The sequence below is a fragment of the Cinclus cinclus genome, chromosome 15, assembly GCF_963662255.1.
Source record: "Cinclus cinclus chromosome 15, bCinCin1.1, whole genome shotgun sequence".
NCBI lineage: Eukaryota > Metazoa > Chordata > Aves > Passeriformes > Cinclidae > Cinclus > Cinclus cinclus.
The window spans coordinates 10,365,013-10,388,415 of NC_085060.1; the positions used below are offsets into that span (position 1 = coordinate 10,365,013).

General features: G+C 42.9%; 1 protein-coding gene across 1 annotated transcript; it reads left to right on the top strand.

Annotated features, from left to right (window-relative positions):
* Positions 1 to 3,071: 3,071 nt before the first annotated feature.
* On the top strand, positions 3,072 to 20,935 carry SLC25A43 (solute carrier family 25 member 43). Its single transcript, XM_062502928.1, has 5 exons — positions 3,072 to 3,343; positions 5,813 to 6,054; positions 7,072 to 7,244; positions 18,954 to 19,088; positions 20,150 to 20,935. The coding sequence occupies exons 1-5, from the start codon at positions 3,072 to 3,074 to the stop codon at positions 20,351 to 20,353; spliced, it is 1,026 nt and encodes a 341-aa protein (XP_062358912.1). The 3' UTR covers positions 20,354 to 20,935.
* The last annotated feature ends 2,468 nt before the right edge of the window (positions 20,936 to 23,403 follow it).

Genomic DNA, 23,403 nt, shown 5'->3' on the forward strand with positions numbered 1-23,403 from the left:
GCAACCATTTATATTTTCAATGGTCTAATTGCTATGTGTGTCATTACAACCTGAGACCAATGGTTACGCATATATTTACTGTTGGAGTGCATTGTCTGTCTTTTCTCACTATACAAGTTGGTAAGACAAAGATACTATGTTTGCCAGCGAATGTTTTTCTGGTCTGGTTGCCTTCCCCACAGTTGCTGCTTCTTGTGTTAGGAAGGTTTCCTATGAGTTACTATACGCTGACATTTGTTTGAGGGTTTTTTTTATCTTGAAAGATAAAATTGTGCTTTGATGATACAAATTTCCAATATACTCTCTCTACGTTCTGTGTTTGTTCTTTCCTTCTACATAATTTTTCCAAACCCAAACAGGCAAACTGGCATTTGAGATCAGTTTGCAGCAGCAGGGTCATATATTCCCCTTCTGCTTTTCCAAACCAGCAACAAACTGAGAAACTTTAGTGTTTTAGCTCTTGAATAAAAGGTTTAAAGTTGCCATACAAAGCTATTTCTTTCAAGATCTGAGAGAATGTCCCCTGGATGCAGAAAAACAGTTCCTTGCCTGTATAATTAAGCAAATTATGTGTCAATACCATCTATTTTATATTCTGTATTTCAGGGAGCAAGCCACTGTAAACTGTAGTCTTTTGCCATTGGGGAATATCCTGCCTGCTGGGATTGAGCACAGAGCTGGAGCAGTATCAAGGGTTCCTCTGGGAAAGAAGTCAGGGAATGCACAGAGCGGCATCACAACCAAATGAGTTGAAAGCCTGGAAACCAGGGCACATAGACAAACTTCTCTGGAAGCTTCAGGATTAGGCTGGGGAGGAAGATGGTTGGAAGAAACTCTGAACATGAAGCTTGTTTTAATACATAAAAGGAATACTCTTGGCCGTGTTTCTGCTTGTGGCTTGGTAATGTTATTCCAGGAATTACATCTGAATGCTACATACTGCTTAAGTAATGTAAAAGCTAAGATAACTTTCCTGACTGAGGATATAGGTATAGGTCTGCTACCACTAGTTCGTACAGTCTGTATGAAAACCCAAACCCCAGAGCTGTATTTAATTTTGAAATAAAAGACTGAAAGACCTGTTCCAAGGGACAGTAAGAAAACTCACATAGTTTTGTTTCATAAATAACAATGATACAATGATACAACCTTGCTTATTGCCCTTTGCTGCCATTGCAGGTTTTGACTCAGGAAACTAAGTCATGCAGTGCTGAAATATTCTTTCCTTAGATACTAATGTGATCCGTTACTGAGCGAGAGGCAGTTCACCTATGCAACTGCTTTCTAGCTAGGAACAAGTGAATAATGGATTGAATGATGCCATTCCCTAGCTGGCTGTACAGAACACTTGTTAAGCTTGCAAGTCTTTAAGGTAATATTTGAAAGTACCTGGTGGTCTTTTCTTTTTTCAATGTGTCTAACTTTCCCGTCCAGACTTTCTAATCCTTCTGTATGGTGATAGGTTTAATCTACAAGAAGGTTACTTCAGAAATACTTTGTATATAAATGGGTGATTTTGCTTAGAGGGAAGGGAAGGGAAGGGAAGGGAAGGGAAGGGAAGGGAAGGGAAGGGAAGGGAAGGGAAGGGAAGGGAAGGGAAGGGAAGGGAAGGGAAGGGAAGGGAAGGGAAGGGAAGGGAAGGGAAGGGAAGGGAAGGGAAGGGAAGGGAGCTGCCATTGGTACAGACAGTTTCCACTAGATCAGGTTGCTCAAAGCTCTATCCAGCCTGACCTTGAACATTTCCAAGTTTTAATGTATGACTGTTTTTATTTTGTCAGCTCCCTTTACAAAAGAGAAAAAATAACAGAGACTCTCACCAACAACCACCTTCTCCAAGGATTGTTTTGGGAAGCTGAAGTCATCTGGTGATTCATTTTATCAGCCAGAACAAGTATGTAAAAATTTGCCCCAAAATGAGTAAATGGGAAGACTGTATGGAAAATAACTGTGCTCAGTAAGAATCTTAAATTGAGGTTTTTCTGTGCAGATGAGCACAAAAGAAAAACCTTGGAAGAAATATCACCCTTTTCTTTGAAGTCTTGAAGTAAGGTTTGAAATCCTCTGTTTCCAAGCACCATGAATGTATAGCAAGTTATACACATGAATTGTTGTTTTTCTCCTTGACAGTTAAATGCTTTCTCCTCACCAAGAAAATACAACACCATAAATAGCTGAGTTCCTGGAGAGAGATGTAATTCTAGAGAGACGTCTTTCAGCTCTTTTATTGATCTGGGAATAGTGCATTGGATCAGCAGCAGAGCATTCTTGCCAAAGGCAGAGTAAGAGTCATTTGACACTGGTCTGCTGGATGCACTGAAAGAAGATACTGAATATAGCTTTCAGTTTGAGTGGAGATTTTTGGTTGCTTGTTTGTTTGTTTTGGGGGGTTTTTTTGGTGGAGTGGGTTGTTTTGTTTGTTTGGGATTTTTTATTATAAGAAACAGAACATCCTGTTTTGGAGCAAATCTCTGTTACGACCTCGGTACTGGCTGTTATCTCCTCACTCCACAGATTCTGGTCTCCTTTCCACTTTCGTCTCTTCCCTCCCTGTGCCTCGTTTTCTTTTCTCTGGCCGCAAGTTAGGAAATCCTGAACTAACTGACCTCGTAAATCTCATTAATGATGTTCACTCGGTTACTCAACACAGAGTGCTTCAGGAGCAGAACGCGGCGTTTTGTGCAGTCGTGCCGTTGCTGCATTCCCTGTGGAAATACGTTTAATTGTAGAGAAAGGTGTGCGCTCGCTCCCTATGGAAATACGTTTAATTAGCTGGGTCACTGTTGCGAGGGCGCTTTTTTTCCGGCTACATAAATGGCAATAATGTAAGAATCCGTGAAGTCAGGTGCAAACAGGAGCAGGGGCGGGGTCCGGGCTCACCCGCGGGGAGGGCCGCTCCGCTCCGGACATCCGCTCCGGGTTTTCCTTCCGCCTCCACAGCGCGCGCCACAGCGCCCCCCGGCGGCCGAGGCGGGCGGCACCGCCCTCGCTGTGGCCGCGCCCCGCCGGCCCGGGCCGGGCCGGGCCGGGCCGCTCCCTGCGCTCCGCTCCGCTCCGGCGGGGCCGGCGCGGCCATGGCCACCCTGCGCCGGGACGGCCGGGTCACCGCCCTGCAGCGCCTGGGCTGCGCCGGGCTAGCGGGCGCGCTGAGCCTCAGCCTGACGGCGCCGCTGGAGCTGCTGACGGTGCTGGCGCAGGTGGGCACCTGGCACTGCCAGCGGGGGCTGCGCGGCGCCGGGCGCAGCCTGTGCCGCACCGAGGGCGTGCGGGCCCTCTGGAAGGGGAACCTCACGGCCTGCCTGCGCCTCTGCCCTTACAGCGCCCTGCAGCTCGCCGCCTCCCGCCGGTAAGCGACCGGCCCGCGCGGGGCTCCGAGGGCTCCGGGGACCTGCGCTCCCCGCCCGCCTTCGGAACAGCGGAGGGGAGCGGCTGGAGAGTGCTGAGTTCAGTCTCATGTCTCTGTCTCTGCCGGGTGGTCAGCTGGGTGTGCGCCCCTTCTCCCCGAAGACGCGGACCGTTGCTTATAATTTTATTTACCTAATTTATTCAGCGCGTAGCGATTGTTAGGGCCTGGTGATATGCCGGCAATTGCTTATGAAATCATAGATATTCCTCACGTTATGGAGGGTCGATAGTCTCTTCAAATTCTTTTGCTCAGGTTCGTTTAGAAATGGAATTACAGTGCAGCTGTGGCTGTCAGATCTGCTCTTTGCAATCAATTCGTTTAATTAATTTATATGCTCTCAAGTATTTATGTTGTCTGTATCAATGAAAAGAACAAAATCACAAGTCAGATATTTTACCCTATCATGCAGGAGTTGAGCAAATTTGATTGGTTTTGACGTTGATATGTGACATTATTTGTTTTAAGATCTTGTTCTTGATAATACACAGACATTAAACTAAGCTAAGTGCTGGAAGGACTGCAGCAGGATGAACATGAAGCTGTGCTGATGGAGCCCTGCCAACTGTCCTGTTTCCTAGGATTTCCTTCTGCTTCTGCTGCCAGTATCTCTCAGCCTTTGCAGGGAGTGCGTGACTGCACACACCGGAATGTTTTGCCACTCTGGGGGCTGGGCTGCCTTTTTTTTTTTTTTTTTTTTTTTTTTTTTTATTGCATTCAGCTGTTCCTGGTAGCACATGACATTTCCACCCAGCTGGGCGATGAGTTGTTCTGTTCTGGGCAGCAGCACAGCCCCCCTGGCGCTGCCAACCTGCTGGGTTTGTCACTCATCTGCCCCAGCAAGTCACCAGCCCATCACTGCCTGCACCCTTCAGGAGACCACAAATGAAGTCACCCTAAAACTGGGTCGCTTTTTTGTGCCACAATAGAAACAGTGGTCAAACAAAGAGCAAGATAATGTGAGTGGGAAGGCACAAACAGTAATTTAAATGTAATTTAGAGTTCATAGAAAAGGCAGTGTGTTGCACCAACACTAAGCAATTGATTTTGAGCAAAGTAATTTCATTGTTTGTCCAGCTTGAAACAATGTATTCATTTTGCAAGGCTAAAGTTTGTGTCTAGTTTGCACAGGGCGTTCTGAATTAGGGGTGGAAGTAAACTGTCAGGAAATTAAAATCAAGATGCTTATGCTTAATCCTTGATACAATATTAGGGGGTTTTTGAAAGTCTTTTCTACTGGAAGAATGGTGTGCATAAAGGCAAGAAACACAAAAAGAGAAATGTTCTAGGGCAGCTTAGGTAAAGAATCCCAAGAGGAGCCGGACTGAGCAGAGTCAGCTCCCTGGGAACGGTGACTCCCTCCACTCCCTCCACACTCCATGGACTCTTTTCTTTCCATGGTAGTTTTGAATGTTATCACGTAGTGCCTAGAGACACCCCACCACCTTCCCCATGCATTTGTGCACACACAGGAAAATTAGGCAGTGTGGGTTTAGGGGCTGCATAAAGCACACAGGAAAAAAAAAGGTTCATGGCCTTTTGCTTCTGCCTCGCTGGGCTTTCTGCCCTGGGTGCTCCCAGGGCTCAAGACAAGTAGATGCATGGACTTTTAATGCAGTATAAAATGCACATTTATGTGAAAAAACATCAACTGAGCGAGCAGTGACCTGTAAATATTTGCAAATTATTTTGTTCTGCACATGGTTACACCATGCGGGTTAAATGTAGATGTGCTGTTTAGATGTTTTACTTAATGATACCAAAATAGAATAATACATTTCTTTACCTCCAGCTAAAACTCTCAAATGTTTTTACTTGCTTCTTGCTGCCTCCAGGACATTACTCCCTGATGTAGAAGTTTCCTGTCATAGAAAAGTCCTTCAGTGCACCATAAATGCATGATTTGTATGCAGCTTTTAAAACTGTGTTTCAATTTCAAATTTCCAAATCAGGACTTAAATTTCTGAGCATAATAGTGCCTGGACATAAGTCTTCTCTAGAGGTGTGTCCCTGTGAACTTTCCTGTCCTAACATAAGAAGGTTCAGTTGCTCTCAGGAGGCCTGTGATGTCATTATCTATGTACTTCCTCTTATGTGATAACCTTAACTAGCAGGTTGGACCAGTGTCTTTAACTGATGATCAGATAATTTCTTGCAGATGTGTTTTAAATCATGGTAATTTTCATCCTGTATATGGAAATGTAAAAGAAAGATTTTTATCCTGTAGGTGGATGTTTGTGTGGTGTTACATATAATAAGGTCTTGGATGAATCACATATCAAAATTTCAATTCTTGCTGCTGAAGTGGCTTGTGGACAGAAGAACATTTGCATCAAGAATCATCTGCCTTAATTTTTCATGTGTTTTCTTCATAGTGCCATTAATAGTATTTCTTTTATGTGTTTGCTTTAGACTGGTTACCCTTTTCATGGATGAGCTGGGCCATATCTCCCACTGGAGAGCCATCATGGCAGGAAGCCTGGCTGGCATGGTTGCCACCATCGTGACGTACCCCACTGATATGATTAAAACAAGGCTCATCGTGCAGAACCGGCTGGAACCATCTTATGAAGGAATTCTTCATGCTTTTTACAAGATTCATCATCAAGAAGGACTCCGTGCATTCTACCGTGGTGTTTCACCAGCAATATTAGGTAAAACAATATGGGGGTGAAATCACCTCACTGTCTGGTTTTTGTTGCAGCTGTGTGGTGTGATCACTTGTTCACTTGATTTCAAAAGCAAATAGGAATGTTCTCTTGTAGAAGATGTGGAGATTTGCAAGGCACTGCCTTGCAAATATTGATAACTTTTGCTGCAGCTTTATTACTTCTAATTAGGACCAAGTGTGTAACATTTTATATATGGTTAAGTGTTAAGCAAAATACTCTTTTCCTTCTTTTGTAGGTGATCTAATTGTGCTTGGATGTGCAATTTTCACCATTTAACTCTTAAAACACATTTGTATACACACATACACGGAATGCTTGTAGTTCCTGTTGAGTGTGATAGTGTCTCCTGAGCTGTTCAGTGAAACCAGTGTGAGCTGTACTGTATAGTAGGTGTGAAAAGTGAGGATGAATTATATTTTCTCTTTATTTAATTTTTAATTATTTATTTACTCTCCATAGCCTTTAAAAAATGCCATTTAACTGAGTCCACTTTTTCACAGTATGGCATTAAATAAAATGTGTAACAACAACAATAATAATAATAAATGTATAATCCCGCATAATATTGTATAAAACTGATGAGAGCATCAAGCAAGCAAAAGAGGCTAGAAGTATCACTCATGAGCCTGAATGAAGTCATAGCTGTGTTTACCTGTGCAGGTGCTAGGGTTGGGTTGGTCTGGGAAAGAGCACGTCACAAGAGAGAACTTGGAGAAGTACCTGAGCTGTCAGGAGACTCTAGCAGTTAATAATTCTGACAACTTGCACTTTCTAATAGGTGAATGTATGCCCCTATCAGCATATCTAGATGGTACCATATGGGTGTTTGGTGGTAAACCAGGGACTAAAGAGTAAAGTTCCTCAAAATCTGGATTGGGTTTGTTGAATGCGAGGTGTCAATTTGCAGCAGCTCCTCCCATCTTTCTTGTTATGTGATAGGCAGCTCTCTTCTCTTAGTGTACAGTGTGTTGATATAATCCTGTCTGGTTTGCTTTCTAGGTGCTGTCCCATTTTCTGCAGGCTCATTCTTTGTTTACATCAGTCTGGACAAAATCTGGCAAGAACCCATAGTTCGATTCACCCCTCTTCAGAACTTCATAAATGGCTGTGTAGCAGCTGCTGTGGCACAGACACTTTCTTTCCCCTTTGAGACTGTCAAAAGGAAGATGCAGGTACAGAACATTCATTGTTACCAGTACTTCATCCTAAGTGCTTTGTGCAAGAGCTTGGGACAGGACTAGCCAGGTGATCATGGGTGCCACTTTATTTCCCCCACCAGTTGCCTAAAGAGACTTTGGTTTTGTTGAGTTTTTGCTCATTTGTGTGTTTTTTGTTTGTTTGATGTTTTGGTTTTAAAGTCTGGAAATCATTGCTACAAATGGGTTGTTATACCTTTAATGTGACTTCAGGTACTATCATGGGACATGTGTATGCTCTCAGACTCCATCTCTGTAGCTTTATTTCCTTCCTTTTTCATAGCAGTTCCATCAAATTCTCAAAACTCAGAATTGGCAAACCATCAGTGAAATACAGCCTGAAAGTTTGCCAGCTGAAGAAATTCAGTCCCCTTGGGGTGGGCAGGATGAATGAGATCCATGTCATTTTCAGAGCCTGTGTGTCTGCCATTTATGCCTCACCACAAAACAAACCTGCTCAGTATTAAGTCTGAAGGATCATAACTGTCCTTGTTCTTATTTCTGACTCCTCTGGTTAACAAGTGACTTCCCAGCTGCAGGTGCTGCTGTTTTCCTGGAGCATAAGCAAAACAAGAATTACTATATCTTCCTGGTCCATTCTCCAGAACTTTAACGATAATGATCTAAAAAAGACCTAAACCCCACAAAACAGACACTGTCCCACAGCTTCCATCTCACTGACATAATTCACTTGCTGATGTTGACTTTTCATTAGAACTTCATCAGTAGACAGTGAATAGCTTTCATCATATGGCCATTCTCTGGCAGGGGCATATGAGTTTGGGTTGTCAGCCTAGCTCCTAGGAGTGCTGATTTATGGGAGGATTTTGTGATCTTATTAGAAAAACAGTTACTTATTGTGGCAGCCTTATATAGGTCCTTGCCTCCTTCATCAAGTGGTAGTCTGGTTGGCAAGCCACAAGGTAGCAAAAGGTAAGTGAAACTGAATTTCCCTCCCCTGCTCTCCGAGTTCCCCTTTTCAGGGCTCAGATGCTGTGTCACAGGAGCCTTCACTGCCCTCTCTCCATCTTGTAGCAGAGAACCTCAGCAGCAGGAGTAAGGGCTTTTATCAGACCAGCTCACGTAGCTGATGTATCCAGAAGTCAAGATTTAAACTGAGCTCTTTCATCAGGTATCTTATAAAATATTTCAGAGAATAAAGAGACTCTGAGCACAAAAACTGGATCATTTTATCCAGCTGTACCAGTGGGTATAACGAAAGCAAATACTCCTTACCAGCCTTTTACTTTATATCCTTAGGCTCACAGCCATACTGTTGCCCAGAAGAATAAAAGAAAATAAAGGCGTTTACTGTGCTGTTTCCCTTTTAATATTTTCTGTGGATGCAAGAGTTACTTGAACATTCAGCTTTTGTACTCAGTTCAAAAGTAGGTTTTGGCTGTAGCTGGCACGATGTTTTGTGTCAGGCTGTGTTGTGACAGGCATGTGAAGAAGTGGTACAGGCTCGCCTTTGATTTTCCTACCACTAGGCTGTGCTCTTTCACCGAAGGGAGGCTTAATCATCTGCTCAGTACTTCCAGCAATACGAGAACTGATTTTTTTGCCTAAATATGTAGGACGTGGAGAGGCTAAAAATACTTTGCAGGAAAACAAAAGGCTCATCAACAAAGAGAGTTCATTTCTCCGAAGTGCATTGCAACACTGAATAGTGATTTTCTGAGCTTAGAGAAACACCTCCTGTTCAGTGATTTATTCTGAAGGCAAGGGAGAAGGTAAATGTATTTCAAAAGAATGAGCTGCCTAGTGTGAAATACTGTAATTTGTTGGGTACTGGAAATTACTTAATTCAAGTAGAGTTGTCCAAGACCTGTTGAAAATTGTAACCCACATTGTTACCAAGAGCACACTGGAAGTCCTGCAAGGTTATCCAAGAAATTTGGGTTTTCCAAAAAGCACCAGGGTATGGCCCAGCTTTGCAGAGATCAGCTCTGCTTTGTGCTCACTGGTCTGTGCAGTTTGTAGGGTGGTGGTCAGAAGAGAGAAATGCCTAGTACAGCACCAGGAAAAGTATCATGCAAAGGGATGGACCTTGAAAAGGGGGCGAATAAAGAAAAGGAAAAGAACTCCAAGACATCTCAGAGTTCTGTAGAAAATGGGGGAACAGATGCTTTTGATCAGTTTTTTTCAGACATTCTGAGCAGCATTCTGAGCATTCTATTTAGTGATTCAGCCTTTTGGCTGATAGAAAGAGGGGGCTATCAAAACCTTCAGCTACCTCTGGGCCTTGTGTGTGCTCTGCAGTGCACATGGAGATGTGCTGGACTTTTCTGAAGCAGTGAATGCTGGGTTCATTGTGTATGAAGAGGAACCCAGCACACTGTGGAAGTCAGTGTCAGATTCCTTTTCCCTCCCTTTTGTCCCACCAGTCTGACAGATGGAGGGAGTATGTTGCTAAAGAAGATTTTTCCAGTGAAGCTGCTGGTGATGGAGAGCCAGGGAGTTGTAAGACGATCTCAGGAGCTTCAAAAACTAAGAAACTAGGACAGAAGGCTCCATTGATTCTGGGGTGGAGTACAAAAATGAGACCAGGACACTCAGTTCAGATCTTTACCTGATATGCTAGGCAGTGTTAGAAGAGTTAATTCCATTCATCTCCTCATCTGGACAATGCTTGAATTGTTTGCATAGACTTGGAAATTAATTCTGCTGTGGGAGGAAGGGTAAGGTGCTATTTTTGATCACCATTGTAATAATCTTGTTTCATCCTTTCTCACTTTACATATCTGAATCCTACACTTCTGACGTTGGCTGCTTCTGTCACTGACAGCTGTGGGAGTAGGAGCTGATTGCCAGCAAGCAGTTCTTGGGGGAGAATTGTGTTTTGGTGATGCTTTATGATGTCAGATTTGCTCTGTATCCATGGCTTTGCTCTTAGAATTAGCTTTATCGAGTTTACTTTTTTTAAAAAAACGCTGTGCTTTCTATATATACCTGAATGTTTTTCTTAAAAGAAATGCTAATTAATATGAGTGAGTCTTACTGAACATTTGAATCCTCTATGTTGTGCTTATCCTAATTTTATTCCTTTGTCTTCCTTTTTTCACTTTGCTTCTGATTGGCATGTTAGAGAATTCAGAGGTACTGTATGCATGTTTCAGCATGGAAATATGGCTTTTGTTTTGTATCTGTAGGAGGGGATTCATGAAAGACAGGGTTATGTTCTACATTAAGCGTTTTCCTGACTTACTTTTATGATGTGTCAGTTTCTGAACAAAAACTCACTGATCTTTATATCATTCTGACTGTTATTCTTGAATTTCTTTTGTTACCTCACAATATACTATTCTTTGTTAAATCCAGTTTCTAAGCCATATTCAAGTACTGCCCTTTTTACCTTGCATAGTTCCATACAAGAACACTTTTTTCTTTTTCAGTTTTTTTTCCCTACTTTTAGCAGGGAAATTTTCCTTTGAATGACTCTGGATCTAAGGAAACACTGGTAATGTTTCTACTTTCCTACATCTTTTTTGGCTGATGATAACCTTCATAAGTGCCTATTGGACTGGGCTGTGGCATTTCAGTAAGGAAAGATAAATTTAAAGCTGTTACAGGCTGTGCAGATTATTATTAGAATGGCATCCATCCCAGGCTATGTACGGAACTGAAAACATATAAACACACAAATGGTCAATGCAAAGCCAATAGCCAGCCAAGTCTGGCACTTTGCTCTGTGCTCATGACATGCAGAGGTGGGCTCAGACACCCCTGAGTGGCATTTCTCAGCCTCCATCCCACGTTGACCTGTGACCTTGGTAGTTTTTTAAGCAAAATGCACAAAGATCTCCTAAAGCTTCATAGATACTCTACAGTTACTCTCACCTGCTTGCATGAACAAACTTGCATGGTTTTCAGAAGCTCAGCCCTGTCTCCAAATTTTAATATCTTGGGCTAAAACCTTTATTAAACTCTCCTTCACCAGTAAATGCTACTCAGGTATAGCTTTGCCATCAAACACTTGTGATATAGAATAAATCATACTGCTAGTAAGGTGTAGGATTCAGCACATTTTTGGTGTTGACTACACTGCATCCTCAAGCTGTGAGGACACCTCTGTGGGGAAAGCATTGTTCAGTGCTGATCTTTCTGTTGCAAAATGCAGGCTTTGACTTTGCTTCACTCCTGCAAACAAACAGGCTTACTGTTTTTGGTTAGAGTAGATTGTTGCCATGCATCACCCAAGAAGTGGCCTCTTTTCAAATTCAATCAGTTTGGCCTGGCTGCCGATAAATCTGCAATGTGTTTGGGGGTTTTTGTTGGATTTTTTTGTTCATTGGAACACAAGATGCTCTGCAAATGTGAAATCTTGTACATGTGAATGTTGTAAATGCTGTGCATTAATAATGTGAAGAAAACTAAGCAGTCATTTCCTTTGTGAGGTACCCTGTTTAAAGTAAAAAACTCTCTTTTGAAAGGAATACTGTTATTTAAGTATTTATTTTAAATTAGTCCTCTTGCATGGTAAAAGTCAGTCTAGCACCCAGTGGCTGAGTTATATAGAGTTTTGTAAAAGAGAATGATAAATGTTCCTTCTCTCTGCTGAGATGATGAACAGTGTTCCTGCTTTGTGCTCCTACTTTGCTTAAGCATGAGTGACTTGCAAAGAGTTCTGTCACTGGGATACTCACTGGGCTGGCATGCAGCCTCTGGAACCTCACAAACTGTCGTGTCACTGCTGGTGGTGAGATCTGTGTTCTTGTCAGCTGAGAATATCAAATTATTGGAGTCACGACCTGGCTTAAAACTAAGAAGTCCTTTTTGGATCATGTTGTTCACACAAACATCTCAAAAGCGTACATGCTCTGAGACTTTGGGCAGGAAGATTCTTTAGTAGTGAACAGCATGAAACAAAAGTTTTCAGAGATTGAGTAATTTGACCACATAAATGCCATAGTGTGGAAGCAAATAAGGAGCAATATTACTACTTCTAATATGATTTCCTCAGTGAGGCTTATATGGTTGCTAGCTCTGTCCTTGTCCCCAAAAGCTTAAGATTCTGTTGTCCAACTTCAAGTAAACTTGACAAAAGCATGGAGATCTGAGAGATATGAACTTCCATCAAGTGTTGTGAAAAAAAGTGCACAGATAGGTGAAAGATTTAGAGTCTCATCTCTAAGGGCGAGGCTGCAGTGTGAGTTCTTACTTTTCTTACTTCTCTCTATGATCTCATGCTCACCTTCTTCTTGCTGCTGGGGTTCAGGCATCAGCCAGGTTCCCATGCCCTGGGTGGTACTTGAATTTGAGACCAGCCTGGCTCCTCTGATTATCAGCAAATAGGTAATAAATTCTGGTTGTGGTAAAATCCCTTCTCTCGTTCTCTTTTTTCCTGTGTCTGAATACTTTGAGATGCCTGCAATTTTTATTGTTTCATTGATGTTGTTACAAAAATATTTTGTACCACTTTCTGAAGCTGTTGCAGAATCTTGCTCTGCTGCTTAGGGAAGTATTTGGTCTGGTACATGGTTGATACAGTGCCTGAAAAAAGCTGTGGAGCATAACATAAGCTTTGCCTTCTGTTACAGCCTAGATCAGCTTTTATGAATCTTAACAAATCTCAGAAGCATTTCTCTTAGATCCCCAGACTTCCACAGGAGAAAAGAGAACTGACATGAGAACTGACTGTCTGTCAAATTGAAACACTGAACAGTGTTAGTAGGAAAACTGGATAAGAGGAAGAAATTGTAGATCAAGAATTGGAAGCAGGACTGGGCTGCTTTAACTGTGAAGTCTGCCTTGATTCTAAACCTGTTCATCCAAGAAGCTGTGGAGTGATAATTATGTAATACCTTGAGGTAGATTAGCTTTGCACTGCAACACAGTGGCTTGCTGAAAAAAAGCAGGAAAACACATTGCACCTGTTTGAAATGCAGGAAGTCTGACGAATGGCAGAATGCAGTTCTCTCCAAATGCTCTTCCCAGACACTAATGCGGCCACTGTGCCCCCAGACTGAGATTTGGTAGTGCTATCTGATCACATCTTCCAGCCTCTTCCAGCCACCTCATCTCTGTCATCAATGTGTTATGAGTGAGAGCTCTTTAATCTGCTTTGGGACAGATCAGATGGGTTAATTCAGCCCACGTTTTTAAACTCCATAAGCTCACCCAGCAGACAGAACCTGACACAGGCTGGATTCGCTGCTGTTCACACACAGCTACTACAGACATAATTTCCAGGCAGGAGACAATAATGTCTCTAGAGGTACAGCTATTATTGTTACCCCAAATGTGGGTACTTTTGCATCAGTTATACAGGGCAGCCTCGTATCCATTTATCTGTGCTTGGACTGATGAGCCTATGACATGTGAGATGACTAATTATGGAAAATACTCCATAAACAGGAGCTAAAACTTGATTGACACTTGCTTGATGGCCACAACAACCTCCTGCAGCACTGCAGGGTGGGGACAGAGTGGCTGGACAGTGGCCAGGCAGAAAGGGACCTGGGGGCACTGGTGAACAGCTCACTGAGCATGAGCCAGTGTGTGCCCAGGTGGCCAAGAAGGCCAGTGACATCGTGGCCTGTATCAGGAATAGTGTGGTCAGCAGGACAAGGGAAGTCATTCTTCCTTTCACAGGAAGTGTGGACACACCCTGAGTGCTGTGTCCAGTTCTGGGCCCCTCAGTTTAGGAAGAATATTGAGATGCTTGATCACATCCTGAGGAGGCAACAAGGCTGGTGAGGAGCTTGGAACACAAACCCTGTGAGGAAAGGCTGAGGGAGCTGGGGTTGTTTAGCCTGGAGAAAAGGAGACTCAGAGGTGACCTTATCACTCTCTACAACTTCCTGAAAAGTGGCTGTAGCCAGGTAAGGGTCAGGCTCTTTCACCAGGCAGCACTGACAGAACCAGAGGACACAGTCTTAAGACTGAGTTAAAATTCCCCTGCACCAGGGGAAATTTAGGTTAGTTGTCAGTAAAATATTCTTCTCTGAAAGAGTGATAGGGCAATGGAATACTCTGCCTGGTGAGGTGGTGGAGTCACTGTCCTTGAATGTGTTTAAAAAAAAGACTGGTCATGCCACTCAGTGCCATGGTTTAGTTGATGAGGAGATGTTAGGTTAGGTCATAGGTTGGATTTGATGCTCTCAAAAGGTCTTTTCTGACCTAGTTAAGTCTGTGATTCTTTTATAGGTGATTTATTTTGATTTAGTGCAAATCCTCAACTCGTCCACTTAAGGCAAATGAAAATATGTCCTGTGAAAAGCCTCAATCCTGTTAAAAATCAGTTTTCTCCTCACTTCCTACATGGACAGCAGGAGATGCAGGAACTAGCATTACCATCCACTGTGTGAAGTATGGGACCAAGCCAGTCTGCCTAAGAGTTTGTGCCATTAAATAAATTAGTGGTAATGTGCATGAAAATGATGCACCCATTTGTAGGGCTTCAGCTGAACCATCATGAGGCATTTGGAAGCCACCCAGAGCTGCCCATGCAAGAGATTTGCACTTGAGGAAAAAGACTTCCACATTCTGTATTAAAGACTTCTTGACACAGCAGGTGTTAAAGCAGAGGAAGCTTGGGCTCAGCAGCAAAGGAGGGATTCTACAACAAACTGTGAAGCCTCAGGGTACAACAGGCCTGGTGATATATATTTAAAGCAAAGAGTTAAGCTTTTGACCAAGCACAAAAGTGTTTTGCTCACTTGGTGCCATTCTTCCCAGAAAGGCATGATTTGGCCCCAGTTCAGGTTACTGAGGAAGGGACACAGTGTTCCTGGAGTGCAGAATGCTGGAGGTCAGCTGTGCTGTGCTACTCTGAACTGACTGTATCCTGATAGCTTGCCTTGGTTTACCTTCCTCTGTGCCTGAATACCTTTTGGTGGACTTTAACCAGGGGTAAGTCATCATTACCAAACCACTGACAGGGAATGCCTGCTAAGTAAGGCTGACCTTTAGGAGGAGGAATTGATTAAGCACAAGAGGATGCCTTTTTCCCCGAAATATTGACAGATATTTTCATTTTATTTTTTTTTTCTCACTGTAGTGGAATGAAACACTCTTTCAAGCATCCAGTCTTCACTTGAGTGAAATTTCTGTTGACTGGAGTGGTAGTAACTTGAATGAAAACTGCAGTCCTTGACCTTCAGTTTCCTTTGAACTACAGCTGCACTTGCCTGTTGCATGTGCCCTTATTAACACAGACTGCAAAGACTTCTTTTTTTAGCTTCCAGATTAAGAGTGTGAACTCTTGAGCTGTGTGTAAATTGTCTTCCTATGCTTTTTTTTTAAGTGATCAGAAGTGTAGGACACCTGAATCTGCTGAAAATATGTACGTAACAAGCTGTTTTACTTGTATCCACCGTCAAGGTAGCATACCACTGATGACAGCTATTCACTGTTAGTTGTCTTCCATACTCTGTGCCAAGAGTACTGCATACTCAAAAAACAAATAGTAAATATTTGTACCAACAGACTTTATGAACAGGGAAAAGGGAGGAAGTATATTAAATAAATATGTGAATTCATAGTCTCTGATACATGTGAATACAAACAATTGCAAATCAAAATATCCCAAAAAACATGTGAAAAGTTTTCACCTGCAGCAGAGAGGGGCTGAGGGAGGTTATTCAAAAGGTCTGTGAGATCAGTTCCCAAAATGGGATTATGTTGTTGTGGCAGTTACCTCGTAATGCAGACAATGACAGAGATGGTGTCTGAAGAGTCTTATCCGGCAGTCATGACAATGCACCCTTATACAAATATTTTGTTTATTTTAAAAAATATAAGTGCAGGTGGTCAAATATTTTTGGTGCATGTCTCTCTTGGGTTTAGAGTCTTGCAGTAGAACAGTGCTACCTCTGTGGATGTGTTGCAGTGACATAGTCAACTTGGTGGGCTCTGAATATAAAAATACTGTGTTTGTGAAAGAGCAGGTGGAGCTAATTCTGCACCTGATGTGCTTTAATCATTTAGAGAACCCACTGTCCATCGGAGGTAAAAGGATAAGCAACTTAGCCCTGCTACTACTATGAGTAACACCTTGCTTCTCTGTTATCAGCACAGGGAGCTGTATCCTCAGCCTCCTGAATTTGAGACAGCTGCAACTGGGAGGAAGGAAGTCTTTTAAAGAGTTCCTAACAAACAGGTTTCCATGCAGCAGCCTGTAGCATGAAAGTGTCAAAAAGCAAGGAATTCCAGGTGCTTTGAAGTGCATAAAATTCTCTGTCATAAAACTGACCTTTTTGGAATGAGATTAGCTGTTTGATTTGTATGTCATGGTAGGTTTCTGCAAAATAGATAGAGAAACCAGTTTGATCTGTTTTGTTGCATCTGTTTTCTGGCTCTGGTGCCATAGGGTGGTTGTGAGGGTTGCAGTGTGGTGGACATGCTTGGATGCAGGACCACCAAAACCCACAGTAACTGTTTTTCATCAACAGCAGTGCCAAATGTCACACATTTGCAGTATTATTCTTTTATTAATACATTTTAACTTAATTTTGCTATGTTCCAAAATAGTGAAGTTTTAACTATACACTGATACAGTTTTAGTTTTCCTCTTGCAGTAGGTGATTCTGAGATGCTGTGGACAATTGTTATTTAAATACTGTGTGTAGGGTCCTAGAAGCATACAGCTCCTGTAAAGCAGAAAGGTTGGCAACACATACTTCACAGACTGAAATCTTAGAAACAGCTCTATCTGTGGGGAATGGTGCTATTAATAATTTCAATACATCTCTTAAGAGGTCAGTATCTATGGGCAGATTGGAAATCTAGAGATTTGATCTAGAAGTTCCTTTTCAACTGCCTTCTGGAGGTGTTTACTGTGTTACTGAAACCTGCACTGTCCTTGTGATTTCTTCTGGTGTTGCAGGAAAAAGTACTGTAATCAAAACCTTTGATTTGTGCCTTTGCAGTGTGTACAGTAATGAAGGGGATTAAGTCAAACTCATGCAGTTAAATTCTGGCAGGCCATGCCCTCCCCCACAAAGGGACTGGAAAAAAGGAAGGGAATCACATGTTAATAGTATTCTTGTGTTCTTTAAACATTTCAGAAACCTGTCTTTCTTTACTGCTTGGCTGCTTATAACTTCATTGAACAAAAAAAAACTTGTGGAACCTGACTGATAATTCAGAAAGCAGAACAGGTTTTGAATCCAGTTCTATGACTGCTGTTGCATTTTTAGGGATACTTTAATAATTTTAATTTTCTTCTAAGCATTGCTGGTGCTAATATCACCATTCTTATGGAACTGGTTTCTGAAGTCTCAGTTGGAGCACTCAGCATCTTCTGCAGTACAGACATGGAAGTCTTTGTGCAAAAGGTTTTTACTTGTTACCTGCCGTAAGAGGTATTTCACATGCATTTCAATCAGGCAGAAAAAAAAAAGAAAAAAATTATGATATGTGTTTTTTTAGATAAAAAAGACATGCCCTTGGTGTGAAGGGTTATAGGGTTTTTTTTCAGCCTTTAAATTTTAACAGTAGACTTGCCAGTAACTATTTGATTAGCAATTTTTCCTATATACTTAGAGTGTGAGTTTTGAGCTGTTTGACTTTCCAGTATCTCAGTTGCCAAGTACTTGAAATGCTATAGCTAACGCACCTAAAAAATGTCATCACCACTTGTCAATTGATAAGGCTTGTCATCGGCTTAGCAGCTCTGAGAAGCTACAGGTTAGTCTGGACAGGGAGTGAAAAATCACCATGCTGTATGTGGTTTCAGATCAATGTGAGGATCATGATATCCATATTAATCAATCAATTAACTGCACAAGCCCCATTTTCATCAAACTTCTACCTTAGGATGATCAGTTTGCAAGTCATCAACCTGTGTTCTGGGGCCCCTGACACCGAAGTGTCACTTGCCATGTGCTTGAGTGAAACACTGATTTGTCAGTGGAAAATAAAACCATGGCTGCATGTGCACAGATGGATGAGGATGGGATTATTCAAGGTCACGTTATCCTGTCTGTGCTAATGCAGTAGGAGATTAATGAAGAAAGGATTTAGCTGTTAAAAATGACCAACTACACTTCTTCCATGTGAACAGCCATGGTACTGCAGTTGGAAGTTCAGCTGCCAGCCAACAGGATTCTCCCCAGCTAACTTTAACTAGTCCCTATCAACTGAACACATTGATATGGGAGCATGGGTACCAACTGCTCATCTGCAGCCCTTGGTGGGCCTGAACAGCGTGGGCTGAAATCTCCATCCTTCCATTTCTGCTCTGCTGCTGCTCCTCAGCCTGTAGTATGGTTCATGCTTCTCACAGCAGTGCAGACACAGCCTCAGCAGCCTGACACAAGTCAGCTGTTTTGATCAGAGTTACAGGAAGGCAGTGTGGTTCCAACCTTCCCTCTCATAGTGTTCTACTGCCAGGAATGTGAAATATCTCTACCTGAACCTGAGCAGGTGGCATGGGGCTAATGGGAGATGTGGCTCTGGTTCAGATGGTCTGTCCTCAGAAGGGTGGGATTTATTGCTAGTAGTGACATGACACAAAAGGAAGTGCTGTGTGAAATTACTGTTCAATTTCATACCTATAAAAGAGTGTGTTCTTTCCCTTTTAAGTTTATTTTTAAATGCAAATTAGATACCTTTGGGAAGCATCCAGATCAGTCTGTTGAAACCTGGTGTTGACTGTTCTTATATACCAGAATGGAGAAAATAATTAATTACTTTGGTTTTTCTCTGCTTGTTCTAAATCCCCCGGGTGCCTCTTTACAGGCCCAGAGTCCTTGGCTTCCCCACTATGGAGGAGTTGATGTCTATTTTACTGGCATGTCTGACTGCTTCCGGCAAACTGTGAAGAACAAAGGTGTGCTTGGACTTTGGAGTGGACTCACACCCAGTCTGCTCAAGGTGAGATTGTACTTTCAACCCTGTCAAATACTATCCTGAAGGAATCAAGACAGTTTTGGACAGTTGGGGATAGAAAGCTTATGACATACCTTTGTACTTAGTAGCTTATAGATGACAGAATCAGTGACAAAACAGGTTATAAACCAGTCTTGGAACTTGGTTTGGTTGTATTTCCCCAAATGCAAGCTTGGCCTCTTGATGTCACCGCTTGAAAGTTCATTTCAACATCTTTGAAGAAGGGGTTGCTTCTAACACACAAGGTGTGGAATAGATGGGGAATTGCAAGCAATCCATGTAGGACAGCTAAACAAATTCTCCTTCTGACCTGAGCTTCGGTAATTTGACATGTTGTAGTAAGCTGTAAAAAAAAAAAAAAGTATGCTTGCATAAACCACTTGCCCAGAATTCCAAACCAGTGCTTTCAGACAGCCATTTAATGCTTGTGTATCAGCTACTGCAGCCCTTGCTGAGTGGAAAGCATGAAATAAAGCATGGAAAGTTAAACAGAAGGTCATTTAATTTACATAAATATGTTTTGTACTGCTGTGATGAGGATTACCTACATAGAGTACTACAGGTCAGCGAATGAGTGCTAATTGAGTGGCAGTGGGATTGATTGTGATGGCTACCTGTGACTGCCTTACCTTGGCTGATACAAAGCCAGCAGCCCTGGAGCTGCTGGTTCTGTGGGGGGCAAAGGAAGAAAATTGTAGAGTCACTCCAGTATGTAGAATAAATTCTACATTTACTGACAGGATTTGCTGAGATTGCTTAGGATGTGCTTGGGTATTTGACAAGTTCTGGTAATCTACAGGCTAGCATAGACCTTCTTCCCATATTGCTATAATTAGTTATGTAACAACAATAAACTCCTACTTTTAGCACACTGAAGTTGCCAATGTAGTTTGAGATGAGACTGATTTTATATAAATGAGGACAAGGTCTATTAGTGGATCAGATCTGATGTCCTAGAAGTTCCTTTTTTTAAAAAAAAACCATCTAAGCTATGGATGCTACTAGTGAGTCTAATTTTTTTTTTTCTTATATTGCTTTTCTATCAGATTGTGCCATACTTTGGTGTTATGTTTAGCACCTTTGAATTCTGCAAGCGGGTTTGTCTCTACAGAAATGGTTATATTGAATCTCCTTTAAATTACAAGCTAACACCTGGTGTTGACCAGAGCTTACACCCACAAGAACTGAGAGAATTGAAGCTCCTCCGAAGGGAAAATTTTGAGCCAAGGAAATCAACACTTGAAAACTGACATCAGAGTGTCCACTGCAGCTATTCAAATACCTTTCTTAAGGAACTTCACAAGAAAGACATGCTGAGCTACAGGTACTGACATTTCAGAGGACTGCATGGTTCTTGTAGTGAGATATGTGACAGGAAAGAATAAATCTGTATTGTATTTGTTGAATGGATATAAAGAATACGACTGGCAAGCACATACTGAAGAGCAAAGATGCAACTAATTTTAAAACTATACTACTGGAACTTGAAATGACATTATTATAGGTGCTTTTTAAAACTGAATAGCCATTTGAGATTAAACCAGTTGCAGAAAGGCAAGAGAATAGAGATGGGAGTGTGAATTGTCTTCAAAAACATTAAGAAAATGGCTTTTTAAAGCAATCTGAGATACAAGTCACCAAAAATAATAGAATAAAATACATGCAATGTGCAAGAACTTCTACTGACATCTCCAGGTTTTTTAATGATACTGTGTGGATGTGGCATTCTGCAGAGTCAGAATTATTCTTAGTTCAGTCACACTCCCAAATCTACTCCTAAGTTTTTGAGATGTACTTGAGAATAATAATTTTATCTGAATCTCCAGCATAAAGATAAATGTGTGCTGCTCCAACTGTCCTTTTGCTAAGACAGAAATGTAATGTGCAAAATGGACTGTAATACACTGGAATGACAATCTCACAAATTTAAATGCATACTCAAAAATATTCCTCCCTTTATCATGCATTGTTACTGCATGTATGTGAATTATTCCACCCTTTGAAAAACAATTTTCCTGAAGTTCTCTAACTGAAATATTTCCTGGAAAATGCAGTTCTTAAATATGTTAGATATTTCAGAGCCACAAACTGTCATGTTGTTTAGTTACTTTCAAAGCTCTATTTTTTCATTAGACCACATTTTAGTTCCAATGCACAGACCTAGGCCTATTATGCTGCTCTGAACTTGCACACAGAATAGCACCACGCACACCACCTGTGATTGATCCACTTGAACCATGTGCTCCAGGGACTGCAGACAGGTCCTATAGGTAGGCACCTCTGCAAGAGCACCAGGTTACTGCCAGTGCCACTGCAACAGATGGGCCTCTTGGGAGCTTTTGGACAACAAAAGATCATCTCGTGTTATACCTGAGGAACCGTGGTGTTGCTCCAGTTCTTTTGTAGTTCAGCTATGGAATAGCCCCATCCCAGTGCCTTCTGATAAAAAACCCAAACCCCTGCCTGTGTGGGAAGCTGGCTGTGCCCCTGGCACCATGGGAATCACAACAGCTCACAAATGTGTGTGCACGCTGGCTCCAGCCTGAACTGCAGCAGCCTGGGCTCAGCACAGCATTTGATGCTTTACACAGCTCCTCATCTGTGTTTTTGCACTGTTTACAACCTCTGATGGATGAAAATAAGTAAATCTCAGAAACTGCTTGGTTAGAATATGTCACAGCAGGATGAGGCATTGGCAAATGCATGCAGGAACAGTCTCTAACTGTGGAGAGAAACTTTCAGAAAGATTTGGGATAACTGTAAGGCCTGCCTTGCACCTAGAAATCATTGTTGATGTATCTTACAGCTGAAGTCTTATGGTATCTCTCTTAATGGACTTGTTCTGTTCTGCTGCAGTGGTGCTTCATACTGATTTTTTTTCTCAGAGAAGAAATGCAAGCACAGATAGCAAAAAATTAAGATGGTAGAGAGCAGATCTGGTGGCTCATGCATCACATTGAAGTTGTAAGTGCTTTTGGTTCTAATCAACCTGCCTAGTGACCATGATTCTCTGTGCCTCAGCTTTCCCATGAGCACAGTGCAGGTAATAATACTGAAACTTTCTGGACATGTATGGATATGAGATAGGAATTGTAAGCATGTTGGGAAGGAATGGATTTCTTGCCTTGCCCAAGCATACCTGTATGTTTTTTTACTAACACTGTATTTCTAAATAGATTTTAAAGATTGAATGGCTACATATGAATGTCTGATCAGCTCTTCAAACCTTGTAAGAGTCAAGTGAGTCAAAACATTCTCTTATTTCTGATGTGCTACTACCACCCTTGTATCCTAGCGCACTCCTACGACCTATCAAGCACTAACCTTTCATCGACAAAGCCCGTCCTTTGTGATCACCAATATGCATGATAAATCCCCAAAAGGCAGCACTAAAGTATTTGAGGTGTCACTGAAAGAAAGCCCTTCATCAGTGGATCACTAAGATGTGAAATGGTGTATGTCTACGAAGAACCATCAGTAGAAAGGCTAAACACTTGGTTAGGCGAAATTCTACTCCAGTGACGTTTGGATACCGCTGTGTGATGGGTGGGGGGTGTATTACCTGCTGGGATGTGCTTGTCTGAGCATCTCAACTGAGCTCGGCAACTGTGACTGCAGAAGGACTCCATACACGGCCTGGAGCTCGGTCACTGCTGGAGCCCTGCGTGCAGGGTGACAGTATCCCGAGGGGTCTGTGAGCAGAGAGCTGGGCTACAGCTGGCAGAGATGGGGGCCTGTACGTGTCCGTAGATGAAGCAGTCTCAGAACTCGCCCCGTTCCAGCCTGCGCCGCGGCTGTGCCGTGCCCGGCTGCTCTCGCCATGGCATTGGGATGGAGCAGAGGGGCCGAAGGTCCTGGTCACGGATGGCCCCGTCACTGCCATGTGGTGTGCCCGGGGTAGGGATAGGCGGTGTGACCGGGCCGGACCCAAATGTATGTCCCTCCCGCAGTGCTGGTGGGATCCTCCATGCCACGATGCCCCGTTCCAAGGTGCTTTATCCTGGGATCTCCCATTGCGCGGTACCCCGTCCCGGTGTGCTCCATCCCGGGACATCCTGTCCCGGGGAGCTCGGTGCCGGGCTCCTCCATCCCGTCACCTCGGCCATGTGCCCCCCAACGGCGACCCCGTCCCCCTGCGGCGGCCACGCCCCCCTGCCGCAGCCAATGGGCGGGCGGGGAGCGCGCCCCGCCCACCCTCGAGCCCCAGGCCCTATATTAACGGCCATTGCGGCGCCCCCCCCTCAGCGCCGCCTCCCGCCTCCTTCGCCCGCCGTCGCCTCCCGCTCGCGCCGCTCCCGCC